Source organism: Pongo abelii, chromosome 19 (genome assembly GCF_028885655.2).
Source record: "Pongo abelii isolate AG06213 chromosome 19, NHGRI_mPonAbe1-v2.0_pri, whole genome shotgun sequence".
Lineage (NCBI taxonomy): Eukaryota > Metazoa > Chordata > Mammalia > Primates > Hominidae > Pongo > Pongo abelii.
This window is the reverse complement of record NC_072004.2, coordinates 11,242,203-11,269,004: the sequence shown is the minus strand read 5'-3', so window position 1 is coordinate 11,269,004 and position 26,802 is coordinate 11,242,203. Positions and strand designations below refer to the sequence as shown.

The 26,802-nt window shown below is 44.3% G+C and overlaps 1 protein-coding gene across 2 annotated transcripts in view; it reads right to left on the bottom strand.

Annotated features, from left to right (window-relative positions):
* SHISA6 (shisa family member 6) overlaps nucleotides 1-26,802 on the bottom strand; it is a 321,052-nt gene that overhangs the window by 274,003 nt on the left and 20,247 nt on the right. For both annotated transcript variants that reach the window (XM_009251306.4, XM_009251308.4), the window contains exon 2: nucleotides 25,410-25,570. In XM_009251306.4, coding sequence (XP_009249581.3) covers nucleotides 25,410-25,570 — 161 coding nt within the window. The remainder of the gene's footprint in view (nucleotides 1-25,409; nucleotides 25,571-26,802) is intronic.

Below are 26,802 nucleotides of genomic sequence, written 5' to 3'. Positions count from 1 at the left end.
AAAATATAATAATAACAAAAACATTTGTTGTGTATTTATTATTTGAAAGATTCTGTGTTAAATGTTTTACCATGTTTGTTAATCCTCAGTTAAGATCAATCACAAACCAACAGTCACCATCAGGCAAAAATAAACCACACAAAGAACCATTTCCACTCTAGAGAGAAGTGAGACACTGATACCAACTGTCCTCAGTATCATTTAGCCTCATTTCGGGTCAGCCAGTGCAATTAAACAAGAAAAAGAAATAAAAGGTAAGAATACTTAAAAGAAAGAGGCAAGATCATCCTTGTTATCAGATGATAAGAATATAGATCTAGAAAACCCAAGAAAATCAGTGGAAGAAAATGCAAACTAGTAAGAATCTTCAAGAAGGTTGGCAATGACAGAATTCACAACAGGAATATTGTGTAAAGTAGAATCTTATTCTAAAAATGTAGGTATATATGCAAATAAAGACCAAAATGTAAACTAGTCATTTTGAGTAAGATTATGAGTAGTTTTTAGTTTTGTTTTTAAGCAGAGACATAGCTTGCTATGTTGCCCAGGCTGGAGTGCAGTGGCTATTCACAGGCAGACTACAAGAATTAATCTTTTAATATCAGCAATAATTAGTTAGAGAAGGAGGAAAAAGAGAGAAAGAGAGAAGAAAATAGTGATCTTATTTACAATTATAAATGCTATATAAAATACCTGCTGTTTTAGGTGTGAAAAAATTTTTGTTAAAGTTATTTATTGAAGCATTGTTTGCAATAGTGAAAAAAAGACTACTATTTTCCATGGCCAACAGCAGGGTACTCACTGAATAAATCATGCTTTAGCCACATGAAAAGGTCCTATGCAGCAATAAAAGAAGGTTTTGCAACTAGCTGGGTATTTAGTGAGATCAAGGAGGTATTGATTATTTATTTAAGTGAGACAATGGCATTGTGGATGTAGTTTTTAAAGCGTCCTTTTCTTTTGAGATTCATCCTTAAGATGTCACAGATGAAATGAAGTGATATCTGGAATTTACTTCAAAATAATCAGGGTGCTAGTGATGTGTGTATGATTGGGGAGTTATGGTGGGGCTATAGATGAGTAGGATTAGCTGAGTGGACAATTTTTGAAGTTGGGTGATGGGGCATGGAGATTCATTATACATACCATTCTTTCTACTTTTATATATGTTTGAAATTTTCCATAGCAAAGAAAAAGCTGTTACTAATAATGATCTACATGCAAAGTTTATTTTTTATGTTCTTTTATGTTTGTTAATATGTAAACATATTTGTGATATATTATTAAGTGAGAATATCAAGGGCCTTCCTTCTTTCCTTCCCTCCCCCCTTCCCTTCCCTTCCCTTCCCTTCCCAGCCCCTTCTCCCTCCCTCCCTCCCTCCCTTCCTCCCTTCCTTCCTTCCTTCCTTCCTTCCCTTCTCTCTCTCTTTCTTTCTTTCTGACAAGGTCTCTCTCTGTCACCTAGGCTAGAATGCAGTGGTGCAATCAATAGCTCACTGCAGCCTTGACCTTATGGACTCAAGTGATCCTCCTACCTCAGCCTCCCAACAGCTGGGACCTCAGGTGCATACCACTGCTCTGCTAATTTACAGACATGGAGTCTCACCATTTTGCCTAAGATGGTCTCCAACTCCTGGGCTCAAGTGATCCTCCTGCCTCGCACTCCCAAAGTGCTGAGGTTACAGGCATGAGCCACTGTGTCTGGCCAGGGAAGAGCAAATTTTGAAATATTGTATAAAGTACAATCTCTTTCTAAAAATTTAGATATTTGAGATTTTGAGTAAAATTATGAGTAGTTTCCCCTTCCTTCCTTCCTTCCTTCCCTCCTTTCCTTCTTTGTTTCTTTTCATTACACACTACAGCCTCCAATTCCTGGTCTCCAGTGATCCTCCCACCTCAGCCTCCCAAGTAGCTGAGTCTACAAGCTTATGCCACCATGCCTGGCTATTTTTTCTTTTACCCACTGCATTTTTACATGTTTCTAAAATGAAAATATTTTAATTGAGTAATTAAAAATTATTAATGTAAAAAACATGGGAAAAAATTGAATAGGAACCATATTCAACAAGAAAACAGAATAGTCATGTCTGCTGGTCAAGCTGCTTCCTTTCTCACATCAATAAACTTAAACCAAAATATTCATATTCCCAGGCATTCAGGACATCAACTTTTCTTTTCTATCATTCTGATAAGCGTTGGAATTATTTCTCCTGAATCCTCCTTCCAAGGCTGGACGCAGTGTTATGCCTCTAAAAGGTTCCCAATTCTTGTCATTTAAATAAGTGAACACATTTTGAGATTCTGGACAAAATATCCTGGGGTCCTATAAGGTCTGAACAGACATTTCACACAATGAAAGAACCTTCCTCTGAACTGGGATCTGGTTCCTTTGGAGAGAAACTGAAGTTAGTCCTGATACCCATGTGAGAATATCTTTCTCTGATTCCCCAGCAGTATTTCTTTCCTAGTAACAGCTACGATTTTCCTTACATACATGCCAGCATCATTCAAATGCATAACTTTGGTCAAGGGCAGAATGAGTGGGAGTGCAACCTAGAGGTACAAGCCAAGAACTATAGGAGAAAGGGAGGGAGCAGAATGAAGGCGGTAGATGTACCACAGAGGGCTTCCCAGAGGAAGTGGCATTTCAATAAGTCTTAGGGGATAAGGCTTCCGTAGGTGGTCAAAGAGGTATGGGAATTCCTGGGGCAGAGAATAGCAAAAACAAAGGCACAGAATCGTGTAAGCTCACGATGCGTGGATGTGTGCCCTTTGAATCTGTTCCTGAATCTTCAGTAGGGAAGGATGCACAGATATGTCCTAGTCCCTTATACGGTCTGGTCTGTGGGGTAGGTGTTAGATAGGCAGGGGGTGCGGCCGCTCTGAAAAACAAGGCCCCCCTTGTTGCAGGCACACTCATTCCTGCTGAGGTGGCCAGTGGTACAGTTCATGGTCGTGGATGCATTTCCTACACGGGGTCTCACCTACGAGGTCAGGAGTTCGAGACCATCCTGGCTCACACAGTAAAACCTTGTCTCTACTAAAAATACAAAATATTAGCCAGATGTGGTGGCACGTGCCTGTAATCCCAGCTACTTGGGAGGCTGAGGCAGGAGAATCGCTTGAACCCGCGAGGCTGAGGTTGCAGTGAGCCAAGATCGCGCCATCGCACTCCTGCCTGGGCTACAGAGTGAGACTCCATCTCAAAAAAAAAAAAGAGAGACACACAGAGCCGCACCACCAGCACCACCCTGCCTCTCATTCCAACCACTGTCACTGCAGCCACAAGCTTCTACAAAGTGCACAAGAGCCCTTTTCCAGCTACGCTAATCTGTGTCTTGACCACAGGTCTTCATAGTAAACACAGACCTCTGCAGCATGGGCGCATAGGCTGTACAAGCCCAGGGGCAAAAAGGGAAATTAATTCCTGTCCCATCAGTCCCTCGCTCAAAGTAAGCTCTCATTAAATGCATATTGGATCAAACTTGATTAATTCCACAAAGGCCTCCAAGCTATCAGTAGGATTCATTTTTTAAAAGGTGTCACCATCATTATTTCAAACAATAAAATGACTCCCCTTCTCCCCTTTTTAAGACAAAACTTTTCCCAAGTGCAAGGCAAGATTTGCTCCTCTCAAGGATTGAGGGGTGGTGGGATATGTCCCCCAGATGTGTCATTTGCAACAAGCTGAAGGGAAGGAAGCAAACGGCAGCAACTCCTGCAAAAATCATGCAACACCTCCAAGTCTCAGGATGAGGAATCCATCCCCGTCTGTCTGACACACCAAATGGGATGTGCAAACCTAATCCCAACTCAGACTTCTAACAACTCATTTGAAGTTCCTCAGATCAAACTGGAATAAGCAGACACCCTAACTGCAGAGCCTCATCCAGGAAGACTTACTTCTGGGGTGCATGTGTGTATAAGAGCACATATATCAATTAAACCTTGGAGTCAGTGAATATTTTCCAGGGTTTTGCCTTTGATGGTTTCATATCAGCCAAAAGATACATATGTTAGCAAGATGGCCTGTGTTTAGCATCCTGAGCTGAGTAGCAGGCCACAGGGCCAGCTGGAGAGGGCTCAGTTAAGAAGCCAAAGAATTGAGTCATCCTGGGGAAGCACATCAACTGTGGTTAGAAGTAGAGGTGGACAGAGGAATGGAGCCCTGGACAAGGAGGATCTGGGTTGAACATATCACTAAATTGCTTTGGTCCCAGCCATAAGAACTATATCTCAATGACTGCTGCAAAGTTTAAGTAGGATTCATGCCAGTGAAAATGTAAAGTGCTACAGAAGTCTAATACAGCATCAATAGAATCATTAAAAAACAGGATGAATTCCAAGGGACATCCAAATTATTTTATTATAGAGAACTTTGTTCAAATGAGCACATAACCAGGGAAGTCCTATTTGAACCCATACAGAGAGAGAAGAAAATGCACTAAAAACATGGGGCAGACACTGTGAATCACCTACCTAGTAGTCAATTTGTCTCCCTCCTTCCCTGCTAATAAATCCCACATTATTTGGGGCAGCAATATGTGCAGCTAAATGAGGGTCACTGACACTGCCCTTCTCCATTCCTGTTGCCTGGAATGTAGATAAAAAGCCTGGAGCTCAGGCAGCCATATTGCAATCATGAGGTAACAAGCATAAAGATGGAAGCCAACCCTGTAAGGATGGTGGAAGAGAAGATGGAAAACGTCTGGTTCTCTGAAGGCATTGCTGAGCAACTAAACCAACTCCAGAAATGGCCTACTTTTGGACTTTTGACTAGGTAAGAAAATCAACCTTTATTTGGTGAAGCCAAATAAAGTCTTCAGTTTTCTGTTACTTGAAGTTGAACGTAATCCCAAATGATACAAATCATTTCCTTACTTCTTACTAGATAAGGTAGGGGGAGGATTGTTCATGCCTACGTGTTTGTACAAGCGCATGTAAAGGTGTGTATGTCCGTGTGTGTGGTTTTGAGGTAGTAGTATTAGAGTCAGTTTTCTAATGGAGGCTTTCCTGTGAAGTGTAAGAATTTCCAAACAAGGAAAACTTAGGAGAACTAAAAAGGAACTGGGGAACAACAACCTACCAAAAAAACTATCAAGTCTGAAGCACAAAGCACACAAAAAGCTTCAGCTAAACAATTCTATAGATTATTTTCCAATACGTCTCCTTAATAGCAATAGAAGCAATATAAGAGATAAGTTTCTCCACAGCACAAAACAGAACAGGAATTTTCCTGTTAGTCACTAGAGTTTTGTGTTCTTGAAATCCAAAACTGCACCTTACTTTCATTATATGCTTCTTCCCTGTTCCAACAATAAAGGTGGCTGGCATCTGCAACGTTACATGGCATCTATGCATTAGAAAATATTTACTGAGTTCACATGGCATGGTGCTAGGGTTATATATAAGCTTTGTGCAGTATCTGCTGACACCACTTTAATGTAATTGGCTTATTTTCCTTAATTCAGATTCAAAAGAACAGAAAAATTAGCATGTGCATGCATTTATTCAACATGAGGCTTTAGACCCACTTGATTTTAATTCTGTAGCAGACAAGTGGCTGTGCTTTAATAGAGGCAGGATGGAGAAATAGAAACAAAATGAGACCTTGAATCAGAAAACTTGAGTTGAAGTTTTGGTTTTCATATCTACTGGTGTGCAATGGTAGACAAATTGCTTAAACCTCCTGAATCTCCTTACAGAATCACCTACTAAATGGAAACAATTACTTCTTCTTCAATAGATTCACATGATGATTAACTGATACATACATATATACATTTACAAACTATGTACATACACAGTTGCTTTCAAAGAGTGCTATATAAATGCAATTGATTGCATATTTTGTCTAAAAGAGTAGTAAGTAACAGTTAATATTCATGTGGGCACACTTAATAGAGTTCAATCCTGAGAAGTTAAGAGATTTTGACTTCACTTTTCACATGAAAAACTTGAAGATGGGGTTGGGACAATATTTAGGTCTGGTGCTCCAAATTCAATGATCTTTACACTTCACTAGATCAATGAAACTATCCTGGAGCAAATCATATACAAACAGCAGGACTGTTTTTTAATGTAAACCTATTTTGAGCTCTCCACTCTATAAACCTGAATGTGGAATGTGGTTTTCGGGAAAATTGGAGTGAATGATTCCATCTAAATCCCAGTTTGCAGGCTCAAGTCTAAGTGAGGGCTCCTCCTCCCACTTGCTGCTTGGCAGCTGCCCCTCTGGGTTGGGGCTGGACAGATGCTTATTCATTTGTCTCTCTGGGTTACAATGGTGAATATGCAGTGTGATAGCAGATGGAATGCCATGTATCTGGATGAAGCTGGAAACCATCATTCTCAGCAAACTATCACAAGGACAGAAACACCTCATGTTCTCACTCATAGGTGGGAATTGAACAATGAGATCACTTGGACACAGGGCTGGGAACACCACAGACTGGGGCCCGTCGGCAGGTGGGGGGCTGGGGGAGGGATAGCATTAGGAGAAATACCTAATGTAAATGATGAGTTGATGGGTGCAGCAAACCAACATGGCACATGAACACCTATGTATCAAACCCGCATGTTGTGCACATGTACCCTAGAACTTAAAGTATTAAAAAAAAAAAAAAGAAATACCACGTATCTAGTCCAAATCCTTTACTCTCTTGCCCCTTCCCTACCTTCTATGGAGAAAGAACTTTCGCTTTTCTATCAGCTCTAGAACTCTACTCTGACGTTAAAAATCTGGGCAACAAGTGAATAAGAGAATTACGCAGAGCAAGAGTGTCTGCTGATTTACATAGTAAAGAGAGGTGGTAACACCTGTAGACACACTTAGGTTAAATTTGGGGACCTCTTTTGAAAAAGGAGTGTTTGGGGAAGCAGCTTCTGTGGGTATGAAAGGCATTGAGAGTGAGGAAGATGAGGAAAGGTTTTGTAAAGATAATTTGGCCTGTACCACAAATGTATCATAGATCCCTTTGGGTTTTCTTCCAAGAGACCAAGCAAAGATTGAAATTGCTCTTCAAAGAAAAAAAAAAACTTTTATGCATTTGACCATTGCTTATTTAAATGTCACATCAATGCAAGACAGCCAGCTGAAGTCACTTTTGCTTTGTGTGAGTTATATTTTGAGAATATTCTAGGATCGGCTATGTTTTCAAGAACTTTTTAGTCGTGCTTGGTTGTTCCTAAAAGAAACAGATAACCTGAATAACTTTATACTTATTTTAAAAATTGAACTTGTAGTTTAAAATCTTTCTACAAAAAATAAACAAAAATTCTAGGCATTGATGCCTTCACTGGTAAAGTTCTATAAAAATTCTTCCACAAAATTGAAGAGAAAAAAACATTTTTTGGCATATTTTATGAGGTCAGCATTACTCTGATACCAAACCAAAATGAAAAGAAAACAGAACTATGGACCAATATGCTTTATGAACATAGACACAAAAAGTTCTTAACAAAATTTTAGCAAATAAAATATAATAATATATAAAAATGGTAAGACATTATGACCAAGTAGGATTTATACTTGGAATGCAAGGTTAGTTTAACATTTGAAAACCAATCAATGTAATTTTCCATGTTAACAGGCTAAAAGGAAAACTATATCATCATCTCAACAGATATAAAAGATGCACTTGACCCAATCCAATATCTATTTCTCATAAAAACTCTCTACAAACTAGCAATTAATGAAAACTCTTCCTGTTTGATAAAGGGCATCTCCAAAATACATAGCACTAACACCACAACACAAAAGACTGCTTTCCTCCTAAGATTAGAAAATAAGTTGTCACCACTTTGACTCCATGTTATACATGATATATTATATATTATATACATCCTTGCTGGTGCAATAAGGCAAGAAAAAGAAATAAAAGGCATCTAAATAATAAGGGAAGAAGTAAAACTAACTTTACTTGCAGATGGTATAATTGTTTGTAAAAATTCTAAAAATCTATGAAAAAGCTAATAAAACTGATAGGGCTATGCAAATTTGTAGGATACAAGGTGTTTATATAAAAAGCAATTGTATTTTTATATACCACCAATAAACAATCAGAAATTGCAATGGTCAATTCTTTAAGAAGGTGATTATGAATGTGAATGTAAACACCACTATCATGATGTTGTCTCAGGAATTCCCTTTGAACAAATCCTGCCATTCAAGGCCTCCAATTCTATTTCCAGCCCTCTTCTCTAACTTGCTCTCATGCCATTCACCCCATTAAGTATGCTGCTTCAAAAGGGCAGATCTATTCCCTCTCCTATGAGGCCTGATGTTTCTACCCCGATAGTTTTCCTTAAATCAACCCATTCCTATCTTGGTCAATTCCTCCACAACTTTCTGACCGTTCAAGTTTTATTTACCCTTAAAGGTCATAGTCAATATCCAACAGCTCTCAGGCTACCTTCTTGGACATTTGAACCTCTGGCACTAGGCCTGGTATGCAGCAGGCACTCAACAAAGCTGAAGAGAGTGAATGAACTTTCAGCATGCTCCTATTTATGTGAATGTCCATAGACAATTCTCATCTGTACTCCTGAATTCATGCTAGATTATGTGTTGTATTGCAACCTCTCTCACCAGACACCTACATGCAGCACCTTATTCTTAAGGATAATAAGTGAACATTTCCATAATCAGTCTTGTACATATTTTAAATCCTTACACAGCTATTATATTTAACTCTTTATGTATATACATCTTGTTTACTCAGATGGTAAGCTTTCAGTGGGCAGAGAATCCCATCATTTGTTGCATTTGTTTGCACAGATTAATGACTCTCAATCTATCTGGAGTAAATTTCAATCACAGCCATTGTATATCCCAAAGGTAGTTTCAAAACAGGACCTGCAAGGTGCTTTAGCAAACCTTTATGCAGCAACAACATAAACAGAAACGCCACCAAGACTTGTTGATTCAGTGGCTCTTATTAAAGAATGTTTATATAGGAAAACATTTTGCTCCTTCTTAGAAAAAGACAAGGCTCAGAATGCCCAAGTAGCCCTTCTGACTCACTCGAGCCCACAGACCTGAGGGTGCTGGCCAGCCTCAGCTAAACCTTTATTACCCTCAAAGTCACCACAAGCTTCTTTTACAGGAAAATCTAAGGAACCAGGTGTTTGCCCAGAGCAGCCCTGAGAGCATGAACCTGCTAATGAAAACTGAAAATGCAGGTCATTTCCTTAGCCTCCTCTCTCTCTCTCCCTTTTTCTCTCTCTCTTTTTGCTCTTTGCTCTTCTTGGTCACAGTGACCTTATGGCTGTGAATAAAAAATAATAGAAGGGTGGGAGGCAATGCCCAACCAGGGGAGTTGGGAGAACCTGTCTTATAAGCTCTTGTAACCACTGCAGGTACCACCACAAGAAACTTTGACCTTGAACAAGTCAGTCAGCCTTCCTAAGCCTCTATTATCAAGGTGTTAATAGAAATAATAATATTACTGACCTTATAGGATTCCCATCTAACAGCCTCTTAGGAAGAGGGCTCACATGGACCACAGGGCATTGCAGAGGTTCCAGTTCTGAAAACTATGGAGGAAATGGCCTGAGATCACTCGGATTATTGTGTGACACTGATCCTAGCTCCCTAATAGTAATAATACTAAGGGCTACCATTTTGTGCACATCAAACATGTTCCAGGACTGTCTTTGTTGCTTTATGTTTATTGTCTAGTACCTCTACGAGGGTCTAACAAGTTGATATGAGTATTCTTAAGTAGAGAAAAGCAAGCAGAGGCCCAGCAAGGTTAAGCAGTGTCTTTGCTCAAGGTTACATGCCTCACACTCTCTACGATGGCAGTGCTTCTCTGGTTGCCCTGGAGCTGAAGTTGTGGCCCCAGGAAGACCTGCAACCCCTGAACTCTCACCCAGGACTTTTGCAAATAATTGCAGGAAGTATGCTTGTAGCTGCACCACAAGGAGTCAAGCCAGTAACCCCAAACTGGCCACTCAGGAGGGCTCCATAGCACTTACAAGACTTTGCTGTTTTAGCTTCTTTCTGTGGAAAACATGAGGCTGCTTCTCTGCGGCCCCAAAGTGCACCCCAGCCTCTCCAAGGCTTGGCTGGCAGTGTCTGTCTGCCTCGGCCACCCAGCTCCACCTTCCTGCCCTGCCCAGCCTCCTCAGAGGCCCCATTTCCTTTAATCTAATTCTTATGGGGAAAGAAACGCCACATTTATTAAAGTGCAGGCTTATCTATTTCATCACAGATCTAAGCCACGGTGATAAATCCCTAAGCTAAACACACACAAAGGGAAATACGAAGCTTGCATACAGAGCAGAATAAAGAAGCAGGGAAGGGATAAATGTGGCCTTCGCCCAGCTGCTAGCTGGCGGCCCACCCACAGCGGGGTCTTGATCTGGGAGAGGCTGCTCCTGCCTCCTCGCAGGGGTAGGCGGATGGAGCTGAGGCAACGTCCATACTTTCTAGATAGCTCTGGCTAAACTTTCACAAATGTTCTAGTTAGGAAAAACTGGCTTTGTTGCATCTTGTAAAACTTCTGAATAATCTAAATTGATTGCCTTATCTTCACTCAGCACATATGAGCGAGGAGACACAGGACAGGAGAGTCCAGAGCTCCTGAGAGTGCAGGTGCAGGGACCCAAAGATGAATAGGATGCAGCCTCTGATTTCAGGAGGCTCAGTCGGGACACAGACTTAGGGACTCTCTGCAGGGATTTCCCCAGTGCCTTGGCTTTGCTGTGGGGTAACATTCTGCAGCCTCCATATCAGAACCAAAAGTAGGGAAAAACAGCATCCTTAGAGCTTTCACTAATCTCTCCAGGAGTCTCCCAGTGACCCTCCCCATTCTAAGCACTCATAGTCCATCTAGCAACATAACTGCTCATATTTACAGTGGAAAGCACAGAGGGTAGCCACAGCAGCTCACTTCACCTGATATTTTTTAATACCAACGGTTTGTGGTAGAAGCATTACACAGTCCCCTTGTGGGCCACACTGTGACACAAATCATTAATAGCCCCCCAATAGCCATTCTTCTCTAGATCACATGGCCACTGAAAAGAAAAACCACATTAGTTCATGTGATGTAAGTAGGAGTGGTATGACAACTTCAAACAAGTGTTCTTAAAGAAACGAGGTATGATCTTCTTGGTCCTTTCTCCCTCCTGATGTCTGGAACGCAGACATGATGGCATGAGCTCAGGCAGCCATCTTGGGCTGTGACATGGAAGGCACACACTTAGGAAGCCAGAGCAACCAGATAGAAGGAATCTGGTTGCCTGGACACTGCAGAGCCCATATTCTCCCTGAACTGACTTCACAGAAGAGAGAAACTTCTCTTCTGTATCAGTAACTTTTACTTTAGATAATTCAGTTATTTGTGAGCATACATAATTATACTCATTGCACTCTGTATAACGTATTAAATAAGGGTGTTCATTCTGTCACTTGTTTATTCAAGAAATAGTTATTGAATGCCTACTAAGTGCCAAGATCTGTGCAAAATGCACTGGCACTGTGAATAGAGTGAGCAAAGCTGACATATCCCTGTACTCAAGGCACTTACAGTTCAATGCATCATTATCGATTTGCTTATCATTCTGATGAGATATGCCCATGGCTACATTCAAGTCTAGATCTCTGGGAGAAGAAAGTCTGTATATGTACATGCGGGTGTGTGTGTGTGTGCGTGTGTGTGTGTGTGTGTGTGTGTGAGAGAGAGAGAGAGACAGAGAGAGAGAGACAGAGAGAGAAAGAAAGAGAAACCGGGGGTGCGGAGGGAGAGACCAGATTCTTTGACTTCCCTTGTAATTACTCTGGCAACGTCCACTGGAGAACTGAACACCCCAGCTCAGCTCATCTGCCAAAACTCAAACATTTCCAATTTTCCTTTGGGTAAGACCTCTCAGCTATTCATTCCAAGTCCTTGGATTGACCTGGCCATGCTCATCAACTGTTTGGTCTGGCCAAAAATCCTTGGAATCATCTGTGACTCCTGTCTTCCCCTCATACCCTCCATACAATCCATCAGCAAATACCTACAAATAAATCCTGAACTCTCCTTTAGATACTAGTATTAAAACAATGACAAATTTCATAAATCTGGTAATTGTATCATAGTTATGTAAGTGAACATCCTTGAACTGAGAAGATACATATTGAAGTCATCCTGAATGAAGAGTCATAATATTGGCAACCTGTGCTCACATGGCTCAAAAATGATGATGATGATGATGATGATGATGATGATGATGGTGATGATGGCTGTGGTGACGATGGTGTTGACAGCAGTGGTGATGATGATAATGGGGGGTGATGGTGATGATGGTGGTGGTGATGTCAATGGCAGTGGTGATGGTCATGGTGATGATGATGATGGTATTGGTGATGGTGATGATGATGATGGTGGTGGTGGTGGTGATGACAACGATGATGATGATAAGGAAAAGGAGAGGGAGGAAGACAGATAAAGAGAAGCAAATATGTTACAATGTTAACAACTAGTAAGGGCGTATGAGTGTTTATTGTATCATTCTTGCAAATATTCCATTGGTTTGAAATTGTTCAAAATAACAAGTTAAGAAAAATAAACCCTGAAGAAAGTCTTTCTCACATCTTCCAACACTGACATTCCAGTCCAAGTCCCATCTCCCTCCCATCACCCAGGTGATGCAATAGTTTCCACTTCCTAGGCCACCTCCTCTCCGCCACCTTTGCCCCTCCAGAATCTAGTCTCAGCCAGGTGCAGCGGCTCACACCTGTAATCCCAGCATTTTAGGAGGCTGAGATGGGCGGATCACTTGAGGTCAGGAGTTTAAGACCAGCCTGGTCGACATGGTGAAATCCTGTCTCTACTAAAAATACAAAAATTAGCCAGGCATGGTGGCACGAGCCTGTAATTCCAGCTACTTGAGAGGCTTAGGCAGGAGAATTGCTTGAACCCTGGAAGCGGAGGTTGCAGTGAACAGAGATTGCACCACTGCACACTCCAACTTGGGCGACAGAGCAAGACTGCATCTCAAAAAAAAAAAAAAAAAGAAACAGAATCTAGTCCCAAGATGGTGGCCAGAGTGACTATGAAAACCACATATCAGATCATATCTCTACTCTGCTATAAGCCCTACAAGAACTCCCATGACATCCAGAATGAAACTCAAGATGTAGTGTGACCCACAAGGCCCCTCATCTCTGACTTCTAGCCCTTAACATGTCTCTATCCTGACTCTCTCTACTCCAATCACTCTGGTCTCTTCTTCATACCAAGCAGAATTTCACTTCTGCCCTAAACACCCTTTCTCCAGATGGTCACACATGGCTCAGTCATTTGGGTCTCGGCTTCAGTGGTCCTTCCTCAAATCAGGTTCCTTCCTCTCACTTCTCATCACTTCCTACTTTCTTTTCCTGCTCTCTTTCTCTTCAAAGCCGTATTGCCTGATTTCAAGTATATGTCTGTGGGTTTATTTTCTGCCTCCTCTAGCTGAATGTAAACACCATGAGACTAGGGACTTTGTTTTGTTCACTGTATTGCTGATGCTTGACATCCAATAAAGGACCAAAATCACTTTTGAATGAACGAAGGAATCAATGAATCTGGAGTCCCATCTTGCCATCCTCCTCCTCTGGCTCTCAAGGTGCTGCTAATGAACTGTGCTCGTCACATCTCCTCCTCTGTGGGTTTCTCACTGTAGGCCCCCAAAAGCCTCCTCTCCAAGCCCCTTTGGAGGGTCCAACCTTGCCCCATTCCCATGCCATTAGAACAACTGAGCCATTTGCCACCTCCACAGCAGGGACCCCTACTCGCTCCCACACATCTTCCACCCCGCCAGGGACACAGTCCATATGTTTAATGAAAAAAAAAAAATTCCTCCTGCTCAGAGCAGCCTTCCCCACTAGAACACAGAGTTCCAGTTCCTTCCTGGCTGTTGTCCCAAATCTTTAATCACTCCTGTCTGTTTACAGAAAAGCTACAACCAATCTTTCCAAAGGAATTGATCACCGTGCCCTTCTGCAAACCTTTAGCCCCTTACGCATCGCTGTTCTCCACGCTCTTGTGGACCCCAGTTTTCCATCCTCCAGGAGTACTCTCCACCCTCCTCCTCGCCCATTCAATCTTACCTGCCCTTCAAGCACTCGGTGACGATCGCCCTGACCACACATCCTCCCTCTGAGCGTTCTGAGCATGTGGCCTGTAATTCTGGAGGGGCACCTGTAGAGTCAATTATCTTCTTGTATTGTCTGGTCTTTCTGCTCCTGGAGTTAAGCCCCTGAGGCCAGGACTGTCTCTAATCCACCTTTCAGCTCCTGTAGGCCCTAACGAAGTGTTCAGCACACAGTTGGTGTGTCACATCTAGCTATGGATGCTGTCTCCTCCTCCATCTTTGGTTTCCCAAATAGCCTTTACTCTGTAGGCAACGGACATTAAGCCCATGAGGAAAAGACCACTAAAGGCCACTTAGATGGAGGCTGGGCTCTCCCTCCTGGTGAGACCTCCCATGCTCCACATCCCTGGGGGCCAGGAGCATATGGCTGCTCTCCCTCACTTCCTGCTGCCCAGGGCCGCCCTTGTCCAGCACCCTCTAGCTCCTGTCACTGCACCGCGCTCTGTTGCTTCCTTCGTTTTGCCAACTCATGGAGGTAACTGCGAATTCTAACCTTGTCCTCTGTGCTTTGGCTTTCCCTCTCACCGGCACCTCATTTTGGGAACAGCCCGGCCATATTCTAAATCCTCTGGCTCCCTGGGCATAGTGGTGAGTGATTAGTGAGCCAGCTCAGTGGTTCTCCTTTCTCCCCCAGCCACGTGGGGAAAGCAGGCTCTCTCTGTCCCCAACTCGGGCTGCCTCCTTGATGGGAGGAGCAGGGGATGGGTCCTTTCTGGCCAAGCCTGTGCAGCAACCAGGCAGGACGAAGCCCTAAGGGTGGGACAAGTTGGGCACAGCTGGTCCCATCATCACAAGGGCAGCTCCTCTGGCTTCTGGAAAGCTTTGCTTCTGGGCACACCTGTCCTTAAGGCAATCCTATGCTGAGAAAAGCCACTTATCTTCCAGGATGAGAACACAGGTGCTTAGCACTCCCTTTCTGAATGGCATAAAATGATGAATTAACGCTTCCTCGCAGGACAAGCCTGGCACTGAGAATAGAATGGTGATTTGGCCATAAGTTTCACCTGAGCTCTGACCCTGGGTCATAGAATCCCAAGAGAAGTGCAGCCAGTGAGAGAGTGAGTCCTGGATACTGGGCTGCCTAGGTCAGACCCACACCCTGACATCGACAAGCCGTGCGCCTGCGGGCAGGCTGCCCATCACTCCATGTCACTGTAGCCTCCTATCTACTGGGAGGGGGACAGTGCCTACATGAGGATTATGACAAGAAAGGCTCCTAGCCCAGGGCCTGGACAGTCAGCCCTCAACAAATCCCAGCTACTGTTTCTATTATGACACACGAAAAGTGGGACCTTGGAAGTTGCTAGGCCAGCCTTCCTCTCAAGCTGGAAATGCCCAAGTTGCTCCTCTCCTTTGCTTAAAATCATCACGGAGTGAGCAGCTCGTTGCATGGCAAGGTGGTCCGACCTGAAGCAGAGGGGCTCACATCAGGAGAACGCCTGCCCTTGTGCTGAGCAAGCAGTGGCCTCCTCTGGTGTCCTCCCCACAGCCCTAGATCCATGCACTGGGACAAATGAGAAGTGTAGACACACGGCTTCAGAACAGGATTCACGTAGCTGGAGGGGGCTCCCGGGGCCTTGTCTGCACCTCTGGTCAGTTTGACCTCAGGGCTTGAGCTCTAGGGTCTGTGTTTAGAGCCCAGACCAGTCAGCACCCCCTCCTGGCTGTGGATAAGCTTCTAATGCCCATTGAACCTGTTTCCTCATCTATGCAGTGGGCATTATAATGGTGCCTGCCTCATGGGCTTGTTACAAGAATTAGGTCAGTCCATGGAAAGCATTTTAAAAGTACCGTTAGTTGCTAATATGATTTGAGGAACAGGGTTCACCAGCTTTCCCGGGAGCCGTATCGCCCTTTCACCCTCTCTGGCAGGCCAGGGGCACGAGTGTCTACAACAGGACACAGGAACTCAGGCATCACACTCCAGCCATGAAAACAGCTGGCATGCTACCACCTTGGATCTGGATTCCAGGTTGTTTCAAGCAGTCTAAAGACAGAGCTGTTTCCAGAGCTCTCAACTTGCTCTGTTCTTTCATCCTAAACCCTCGTGACTCTCTCATATGACCTACTGTTCCTCATGGGACTTACTGGGACTTCTGACCCAAATACGGGGTTTGCATCATGCTAGTCACTTTGTGAGTATTTACTGGACAGCTTGAGTATGCCAGGCTCTGAGCCAGGGATTGGAGATTGTCAGGTGAGCTATGCTGATACCAGACACACCTTAGAGAAACCAGATAGCCCAGAGGTGGTTAAGTCAATCTTCACAACAACACAAGTAGGAGAGTTTATACCCAGTTTACAGATCAGGAAACTGAGGCAAAGAAGGTTAAGTAAAGTGATCAAGCCCTACTTCCAGCTAGTGAAGGCAGAGCGGGGTTCCAAACTGGGGCCAACAGTCCTAGTCAGCCCGCTCCACTGCCTCTCTGCAAGGACAGAGGACCCCAGGGTGCCACCAAGGACCAGTGGAGAAACGCCCCCAGGCAGGGAGCCAGGGAAGTGAGAGCCACGCGGCGGCCTGGGAGATAAGGAAGAGCAGCCTAGGCTGAGGGAAAGTGAATGAAAAGAGAACATTCCAGACCGAGCAAAGAGCAGGGCATTGCTGGGGAGCTGTAGAAGACAGAGAGTGCGTCCCCATAAGGACCCAAATGTGTTTGAGTGGGCAGAGCTTTGGTGTCCGTGGAAGGAGCAGCAGGGTTTCTGATGGCAGAGCCAAAAAAGAAGCTGTTCCCAGAACCCCCCAAAACTGTGGGAAGGAGGTTGCCTGGTAGTGGAGCAGAGGAGATGGGCTGAGGAGGAGGTAAGCGGAGCTGACGGAGAGACAGCAGGTGTAGATAAGTGTTTTGCAAAGTTCGGCTGTCAGGGAGAGAAGAGACAGGAAGAGTGTGAAACGGAGGGTGGGCTCATCCTACGTGAGCGTAAAGAGGCTGAACACATCCCCAGGCTGGAGGAGCAGAGCTGCTAGAGAAGGGCGCAGGAGGGGAAGGGTAGAAGTCCAGGGAGCAAGATTCTGTAGACCAGGAACAGATGGGGTCCCAGGCACAGAAGGAAAAGTGAGCTTTGCCCAGCAGACGGGATCTTGTTAAATGGAAAATGGGGCCGGGCATGGTGGCTCACGCCTATAATCCCAGCACTTTGGGAGGCTGAAGCAGGCAGATCACCTGAGGTCAGGAGTTTGAGACCAGTCTGGCCAACATGGTGAAACCCCATCTCTGCTAAAAATCCAAAAAAAAAAAAAAAAAAAAGATAGCCAGGCGTGGTGGCGGGCATCTGTAATTCCAGCTACTCGGGAGGCTGAGGCAGGAGAACCGCTTAAACCTGGGAGGCAGAGATTGCAGTTAGCTGAGATCACGCCACTGCACTCCAGCCTGAGTGATGAGAGTGAAACTCCATCTCAAAATAAAAAATAAATAAATAAAATGGAACTTGGGGTATCTGCGCCATGCAAGACATGTTGAATCCCGAGTTTGTCATCATCTGAGGGGTGCTGACCATCCCTCCCAGTGATGTGTCACTTATACATTTAATAACCATGCTTTCAACCTCATCACCTAAGTGATAGAAAAAAGCCACTGAGAAGGTCAGGGCTGAGGAGAACCAAGGCCTGCCCGGGTCTCTCCCTTCCTGCACCCCTCCCCTCCATACCCTTCTCTACCAGCTTTCTTCCTCCAGCATGGGCGTGTTTTCATGTTTCCCCCCACCCTTCACCCCTCACATAGGATGAGCACACCCTGTTTCACACCCTTCCCGCCTCTTCTCTCCCTGACAGCCGAGCTTTGCAAAACAGTCGTCTACACCTGCTGCCTCTCCATTTGCACCCTGGAGACCCTGGGCCCCACTGCAACATGATTCATTCATCAGGTCTCATGAGCCCTGGTTCAACCAGCTATTAAATCAGAATCAAGCAATACCTTGGCTAGAGCCTCAGGGAGGGAAAGAGGGGAATGGGACCTGACATTGTCAGGACACCTCCTGGGCTCACAGCTCTGTGTTTGCCATCTATTCCCCTACGGGATCCCAGAGAAGGACATGTCTCTAGTCACATTCCACGTGGAAGGAAACACCGCATGGAAGATGGCTGGGACTTTCAGAGACGGGCTGACAAACTAGAGCCCACAGGCCAAACCCTGCCCGTTACCTGCTACTGTAAATGACATTTTATGGAAACATACGTCCAAATTTTATGAAAACACACATCCATTCATTTACTTATCATCTATGGCTGCTCTTGTGCTTCAAGGGCAGAACTGGGTAGTTGCCACAGAGATCTTACGGCCTGCAGAGCCTAAAATATTGACGATCCGTCCCTTTCCGGAAAACGTTTGCCAACTCCTATTTAAGAGCCCTGGACTAAGGTCCAGGCTGTACAAACCAAGGGGCAATTTGGTCTTTGGTTTGTCTTACTGTGAAACCTACAAGCTCTTTCTGCATCACCTCGCCCCCTCTATAGGAGGGTGTCTTCCTGTGGAAAGAGAAGTCAGAGAAAGTCATAGAAAGTTCTCTCATTAACCTGTGCTGTCCACTACTTGGCAATCAGAAAACAGAAATCAGATCATCACACTTAAATACACTCCTCACCGAGCACAGCGGTTCACGCCTGTAATCCCAGCACTTTGGGAAGCGAAGGCGGGCAGCTCACGAGCTCAGGAGTTCGAGACTAGCCTGACCAACACGGTGAAACCCCGTCTCTATTAAAAATACAAAAATTAGCTGGGCGTGGTGATGTGCACCTGTAATCCCAGCTACTCAGGAGACTGAGGCAGGAGAATCTCTTGAACCCAGGAGGTGGAGGTTGCAGTGAGCTGAGATTGCACCACTGCACTCCAGCCTGGATGACAGAGCAAGACTCTGTCTCTAAAAACATAAAAACTTACCAAATAAAAATAAATAGGTAAAATTAATTTTAACAATTAGTGCTCAACAGCCACATGTGGCTAGGAACCAATATATTGGAGAGTGAAGACTTAAAATTGTCTTGCTCTTGTGTCAGATGTGCTTCAATTGCTTTATATCTATATTTATGTCACCTCCCACTTAAATGACCCCTGTGTGCCTCAGTTTCCTCACAGGCCAAGCATAATTCTGGCAGGTAATCTCACCATCTCCATAGAGCTCCGAAACTTTATGAGGCTATCATCTCAGACTCCTCTAGAACAACAGTTCTGTTTCTTTGGGGATGACTGAGAAAAGAAAAGTCCTACTTCCTATGAGAAGCTGAGACTGACAAGAAGTTTCCCAGTTCAGCTGCACGGCCCAGGTTTTCTGGGAACAGGGACTCTCTAGGCTGCCTGGGCTTCCAAGGCACCCACACTTTCTTAGCAGGGTGGAAAGAACTGGAAGGGCACCCTGGGTGATAGTCCTTCTGAGCCCAGCCATGGAAGCGAAGCTCCCAGTCCCTGGCTGCGCTGACCCATGGAGTTCTGGGTCAGCCCCAGATAGGAGGAGAGGGGCCGCAGGGCTTGGTAAGAAGCCTGGGCAGGCCAGGCATGGTGGTTCATGCCTGTAATCCCAGCACTTTGGGAGGCCGAGGCAGGTGGATCACGAGGTCAACAGATTGAGATCACCCTGGCCAACATGGTGAAACCTGGTCTCTACTAAAAATGCAAAGATTAGCTGGGTGTGGTGGTGGGCTCCTGTAGTCCCAGCTACTTGGGAGGCTGAGGCAGGAGAAGCACTTGAATCCTGGAGGTGGAGGTTGCAGCAGGCTGAGATCGCACGAGTGCACTCCAGCCTGGGCAACAGAACAAGACTCCATTAAAAACAAAAACAAAAACAAAAAAAACTGGGCACTGGATACCAGGACCTTCTGGCTCAACCAGCTGGCTGGTGACCAGCCTATGGGTTATGCAAGTGATGGACACCATACTTACTTTACAGAGAGGGCTACTACATGGCATGCAGTCTTGAAGGGAGTTCTTCAGCATGCAGCGGCTGCATAACCAGTATCTGTGCTTGGATCCTACGCCCATCCAAGTAAAGGACTATGTCATCTTTCATCATTCCCTGAACAAACAGCTCTTGAGCAACTAGGATTTTCCAAGTGATGTTCTTGGTCCTAGGATACCATGATGATAGGAAGATAAAACCCTTGTGTACCTGGGGCTTAAATTCTGATGGTGACAGATAATAAACACATGAACCGACAAATGTATGATGTTAGATGATGTAAGTGCTCTGAGAAAAGTAAAGCCGGAGATGGTAACAGAGAAGGTTAGGAAAGGCCTCTCCAAAACAGTGCTGCTTGAGTAACAGATTCCACAAAACAAATACCTAGTGCTAGAAAATTTGGGGCTACAGAAACAGAAAGGGGGGAATATCTCAATGCAAGAATACAAACAGCATGAGAAGAAGCAGTGTGTCTGGAGAAGACTAGTGTGTCTGCAGCCTGGGAGGGAAGCAGAAGGTAGTAGGGGTTGAGGTCAGAGAGGCGTGGGGGGATGGGAACCAGGGCATGCAGGACTGTGGCAGAGTGCTCCTCTGCCACCTGTGCAGCCTCCATTCTGGGTCTCCATGAAGCTTAGAGAGTCATGACCCTTGGCTCCCTTTGTCTGCCATTAATGGATATGGCTTTGACAACAGGCAGGATGACTGGCTGTTCTTTCATACAACTCACAGTGGTACGTAGATGGGCATGAATTTTTTTATTGTCTCCAGATGATGTCACTCTTGATAAAGTGAAGTTGGACATCAACATTCTGTAACCTCAGCACATGATTTCATTGCTACTGCCAGGAATGGGCACCCCACTCTCCCCAGAGGTCCCAGGACAGGCTCTTTAGGAGGGGGTGAGGTCAGGCAAACATGCTAGGTCTCTCCTGCTCCCCATCTATGAAAAGCAAGCCCACAGCAAGCCTCTAAGGTGCTGGACTCAGAACTGCAACGCTAGGGATAGTGCATCTCTTCATGACTTCACTTGGTCCCCTAAACAATCTTTTTATTTCTACTTGTGCCTGCTTTTGCCCAGGGGTCTCCATTCAAAGCTCCATACTGACCCCCTCCCTCTCTCAGATAAGTCTGAATCTTCCACTCCCTTCGGCCCCACCCATTAAGGAGAGGACTGGTTACAACAGCCACACTCACTCTGCCTAGCCAGTCTCCATCTTGCAGATCTTGATGTGAACCTACATTCAATAATCTTCAAAGAATCTTTTCCTTATTTGACAGCTTTCCTCCAGTTCCCTCAAAACTTTAAGAGCTCAGTTCTCAAAGTTTTCTGGACAGGAGAACCATGTGGAAGTTTGTTTTTGTTTGTTTCTTTTTTAATATCAATGCCAGGTCCTACTATAGACCAAGTAAATTAGAATCTTTGGGATGGGGGCAGGCATTGGTATTTTCAGAATTCCCCACGCAACTCCAATGTGTGACAAGGGCTGATAATCACTGAGCTAAAAGAGGTCTTCTTCAACTTTATCATGTGTACAAATCCTCTGAGGATCTTGTTAAAATGCAGCTTCAGATTCAGTAGGTTTGAGGAAGAGCCCAAGATTCTGCATTTCTAACAAGTTCCAATGGAATGCAGTTGCTGCTGGTCCATGGACCACACTTTGAGTAGCAAGGGTCTGCAGGCAGCCAGATTTGACAGGTAAGGGATTAAAGCAGGGATTACTGGTTTTTTACATTCAAACCAAGTGTTCCTTATGGGGCAATCTTTAAAGTTGGAAAGGTGCTTCCTGGAAGAGTTGGGGTAAAAGGCTCTTATAGAAGGGGACAGGATTTTCCTGCTAATGTGGGATTAGAAACTTTCACATTTAAGAAATATCACAGGATCCATTCACTATTATGCATAAAGTGCCTGGCAGAGTACCCAATACATAGTAAGTTCTCAATCTATGGTACTTGTGTTATTATTGTTTTCATTATTACTGCAGGACTCTCAACCCACATCCCAAACCAACCAAGCTTGTGCTTTCAGTGTCCAAAACCCTGACCAAGCCCCACAAATTACTTTCATCCCCAGAGGATGTGCCTCAGACAGGAGCCAACCACAGGAAGGCTTGAGTCCAGGGACCTTCATCCCAGACACAACCCCATGGGCCCTGCCTGGTCTAAGGACACCAATGCATTACCTTTGGTTCTTTCATTCATTTGATTCATTTTCCATGAGCTGTGGATGTGCCTCCATAGCTTGGTCATGGCTAACAGTCAGCGTTTGCTATGTATGGGGACCTGTCTTAAGTGCTTTACTTGGTTCAACTGATTATACCATTAAAACAACTCTGACCTACAGGTACAATTGGCTTCAACAGCAGACAAAGAAACTTGGAAAGACAAAGAATCTTGCCCAAGATCACATACATAGTAAGAGACAGGGCCAAAAAGCAAACTCAGGAACATACTTCAATGCTCAAGCTTTCCCGGTGCTTCTCAAACTCTAATTGCTAAGCGATTTCACCAAATTACACGTTCTAACTCAGGAGGAGAGGTAGAGTCTGGGATTCTGCATTTCCCACAAGCTCTCAGGTGATGCTGATGTGGCTGACCCACCAACATCATCTTGAGTAGCAAAGCTACTCATATGCTCTGATGCCTGTTGGTGTTGCTGGATATTTCCCTTAACAGCCCCCTAAAAACTTACTACCATACTCCTACAATTGATGGTTTGTTGATTTGATGAGTGGCAAAATTACAGTAAATTTCCACTTTAAACACTTACGCAAAGTTCTGTTCAACTTCTGCTCAAACTGCAATATTTTGTGGCAAAGGATATCAACTGCTTGGAAAAGCATTGTGTCCATTATAATCTGTAGAAGCTGCGGCTTGTGATGAAATTGCTTTTAAATTTAAGCATCACAACTGAGAATGCTTTCTGGGCCAGGATACTATTCCCATCTCTAAGCGCAAAGTGAAGAGTTCCAATTTGAGAAATTTGAGAATTTCTTGAAACATAGAAGTGAATCATGTAACTGGAAGCTTTCCTTCTCAGCTCACTAGAAGAGACGAGGTATATAGAAACCAGAAGAAATGACAAATCTTCCTGCCCCGTGAAGGGTATTTAAGGGCAAATCCAGACTGTCCACCTAATCAGTCTGTATTCAGCAGTGGGGAACTAGCTCGCTTGAGAATGAGACAAAGAAAACCCGAACAGAGAGAGGGGAAGATAAACAACCAGGGGTGCTTTTGATGCCAGAGTGACCTGAAGTTTCAGAGTCACAACAAGGTTCTGGTGGAGACTGACTTCAAAGGATGAATCCTTGGAAAAATCAAAATACACTACTCAAAGGTGGTGATAATACCAGTGTTGGGTTCAACAGTGATCAATGACAAAAAGGATTAGTTACAATGGTGCCTCTATGCAACTCCCACAGCCCAGTGACTCTCAAACTTAGCTCCACATTAGAATCACCTGGGAAGTGTTAGCCACCAGCCCCCACCCACCTCCATTCTCAGGCCACACTTCCACATCAATTCAGTCAGTCTCTGGGGGTGGGGCCCAGGCATCCTTAATTTTTAAAGATGCCAAGTTGGTTCCAATGTGCAGCCAAGTTTGAGAACCACTGGCTTAGGTTTTCAGTGTCTTCACTCAAAAAATGAAGGAATCCTTTAGAACCAGTGATTCTCACCACTAGACGCATGTTAGAATCACCTTGGGGAGTTGTTTAAAACACTAATGTGATGCCAACACCATCCCTAGAAATTCTAGTGATTCTGTGGAGCCCAGGCATCAGCAATTTTAAGACCTCCTCAGGTGATTCTAAAATGCTGCCATGTAGATGACCACTGGTCCAGAAGTTTTTGCCAAGATTCCTTCTATTGCTTATGTTTTAAGGATCTATGGTATTAAAGCTGAAAATGCATCTTAGACATTTTGCAAAGGTGGAGCCCTCATCTTTACCTTTACAGCAGAGGTTTTTAACTTTGGATGAATCTATTAATTCCCCTAAATCATATACAAACTGTTGACTGAATATGAATATGTATATGTATTTGTATTTTTCAGGAGGGAGTGTCATCCTCTTTTATTAGGTTCTCAAAAGATTTAAGAATGCTATTTTAAAAGCAAATATTAGGTTTCTGACGTAATAAATTTAAGAAAATTAAAGAATGAATGGAAAATAAATTTGATCTCATCAGCACCTTTGCTATAGTTTGGATTTGATCACACCCACTGCCACCTAGTGGTTATATATCCTTATTGCAGGTTTAGTTCAGATCACGTTGCCCATTCTCTGAAAACTGTAGAGTAATAGATGTGCAGATTTCAGATCCAAGCATCAAAGTAAAAGCTTTCTCTGGGACTAGGATTAGTACCAGTAAGAGGCTATCTGGAAACACTCACCACAAGAGATGACTTCCCAAGCTGTACTTGTAAGGAGACTGTCCACTCAGATATTTTGGATTCATACCCTTAACTGGGTAAGGATATCACGGTTTCCTAGTTCTTACTGTTGTTAACTATTTGCCTTGGCTTGAACCTTGTTTTTCTCTCTTACTAATCATGTGACCTTGGGAAAGTTACTTAACCTTTCCATTCCTCACACAAAATGGGGATAATATAAGTACTTCTAAGACTGCTGTGGAGAATAAATAAGAAAATATATGTAAAAGGCTCAGCATGACTCTTGGCACAGAACAAGATTCTAATAAATATTTAGGTTATATTACTGTTATTACTGATTTTTAATTATTATTAACATCTCAGTGACCTTTTTCAAGTTACTAAATTTCCTTGAGCTTCATATATTGACCCGTAAGACAAGGAAAATAAGCCCTGCCATTTTCTTCACAGTTATAGCTATGATAAGTACAAAAAGTAAAAGGCATATTGTTATTTTATGGCAACTCATCATACATCCAGGGAATCTACAGAGCACAGGAAAAGGTCACTCAAAAATATAGATGTTAATTCTCACCCTCAGGAAGGAGCTCTTTGAGATCCCAGTAGTTGAGCAGGCTCTACAATGGGGTACAGTAATTTCTTGTCACATATCTAGCATCCTACTCAGCCTAAAATTTCCCACCACGTGGGTGAATGGATGGCCATACCCTGCTATGGATGATGCAAGCTCCTTTTCCGGTAAGAGAATTATACCAGCCACTCACTAGGTCACAAGTGCCTGAAATTGTCAGTCCTCAACCAGCCCAGACACTGACCGGCAGCAGTCTTGCCCATTCCAAACTCACCCCAGGGAGAGAGTCCCCAATCTTTTGCAAGCCTGCCTGTCCATGAGAGAGTCCCTCATCACACCATCATGGTCCACAACCTGCCCCACCAGAGCAGAAACATCCTGAAACCTCTCACCAGCCTCAGCAAAGAATCCAGGTGCCCAGCTGTTACTTACCTGGAGTCTGCTTGGCCGTACGCACAGGAGTGTAGTGGTTTTTGGAGGACGATCTGACCGGCGTGTTCTCTTTGGGAGAGGTATCGATAGCCGAGATAGTTTCTCTTTCACAGTGTGCTATGGGGATTGGTCCCTGTTGTCTTAAGATGTCAGCCAGAGCCCTAAACAAGGAGGAGATCACATAATGAGATTCACTGAGCAGGTGTGCACAACCATGAGGGGAGTTGGCTTACTTTCATATGCCCTTTGATTTACAGAGATGCAGGGAGAGAGACAGACAGCATTCAGCTCTCAATAGTCAGCTACATCTGGTGTTGGTCTCAGGGGGGGACACAGGGTAAAGGTTACCATGCCTGGAGGTACAGACTAAAAGGCTGGGACTATGGTTTCTTTCTTTAACTCGTTTCATATCAGTAAACTCTGAGCCCTTTCAAAATACTGGCTCCCCAAATATCCACCTATACCAGGCAGGTATCTATAGCAGCTGGCCAGTGGAATGCCACTATGGTGAAGGGCTGAAACCATCGGCCTCAAATTCAGCAGCAGGTCACTAATATCAGGGGACCACTTCATCATCCAAAACCACACACTGAGTATCATGTACTACATACTGGAGACCCAAATAAGTACAACACACAGCTCCTGCTATCAAGGAAGGGTGTGATTGAGCTGCAAAGACAGGACATAGAGATGAAAAGATAAAAATCAAAACACGTGGATGGTGCAGACAGTGAAGACAACTGGAGTTTAGAGGAGGGAGCAATCACAAACACAGGGGAAAAATACACAGGAAGAAAGAGAGACGGGCAGAGACTCTGCCATAGCAGGAGGGACCCGCCCCCCTCAAGGGGTCCAGTTACTCAGAGAAAGCAACTTTTGTTAACTCAGCGCCTGGCTTCCACAACCAAATATGCACTGACTGACGACTCAACATGCATCAGTCATTGAAGAGACACAGATCAATGGGACCCAATTCCTGCCATCTAGGGGCTCATAATTTAGGGGGAATCGCTTTCCTATTTGCTTTCAAACAGGATGCCCTCTGTGGGTGTGACATGTGAGATACCCACTGGCAATGGGAAACAGATGAGTGTGGACAGCCACAAGAGACTACACCTGGATACTGTCACTCCAGAGCCAGGTCCCCAGTCCTCAATGCACTCCCATTTTGCACATACCAGGCAAAGACTCTTCCATCTTCTCGAGGGGTATCTCTGAGGGGTGGGGCCCTGCCCACCCCAAGGCTTCCCTCTTACCAGGAGTCCAGCTCCAACACTCTGCCCCCATGAAAAGTGACAACTGCAGCAGTTTAAAAATGCATCTGAGTAAATCGTGGGGGAAAGAATAGTTTCTTCACAAAATGGTCCTGGGACAACTGGATCGCCACATGAAA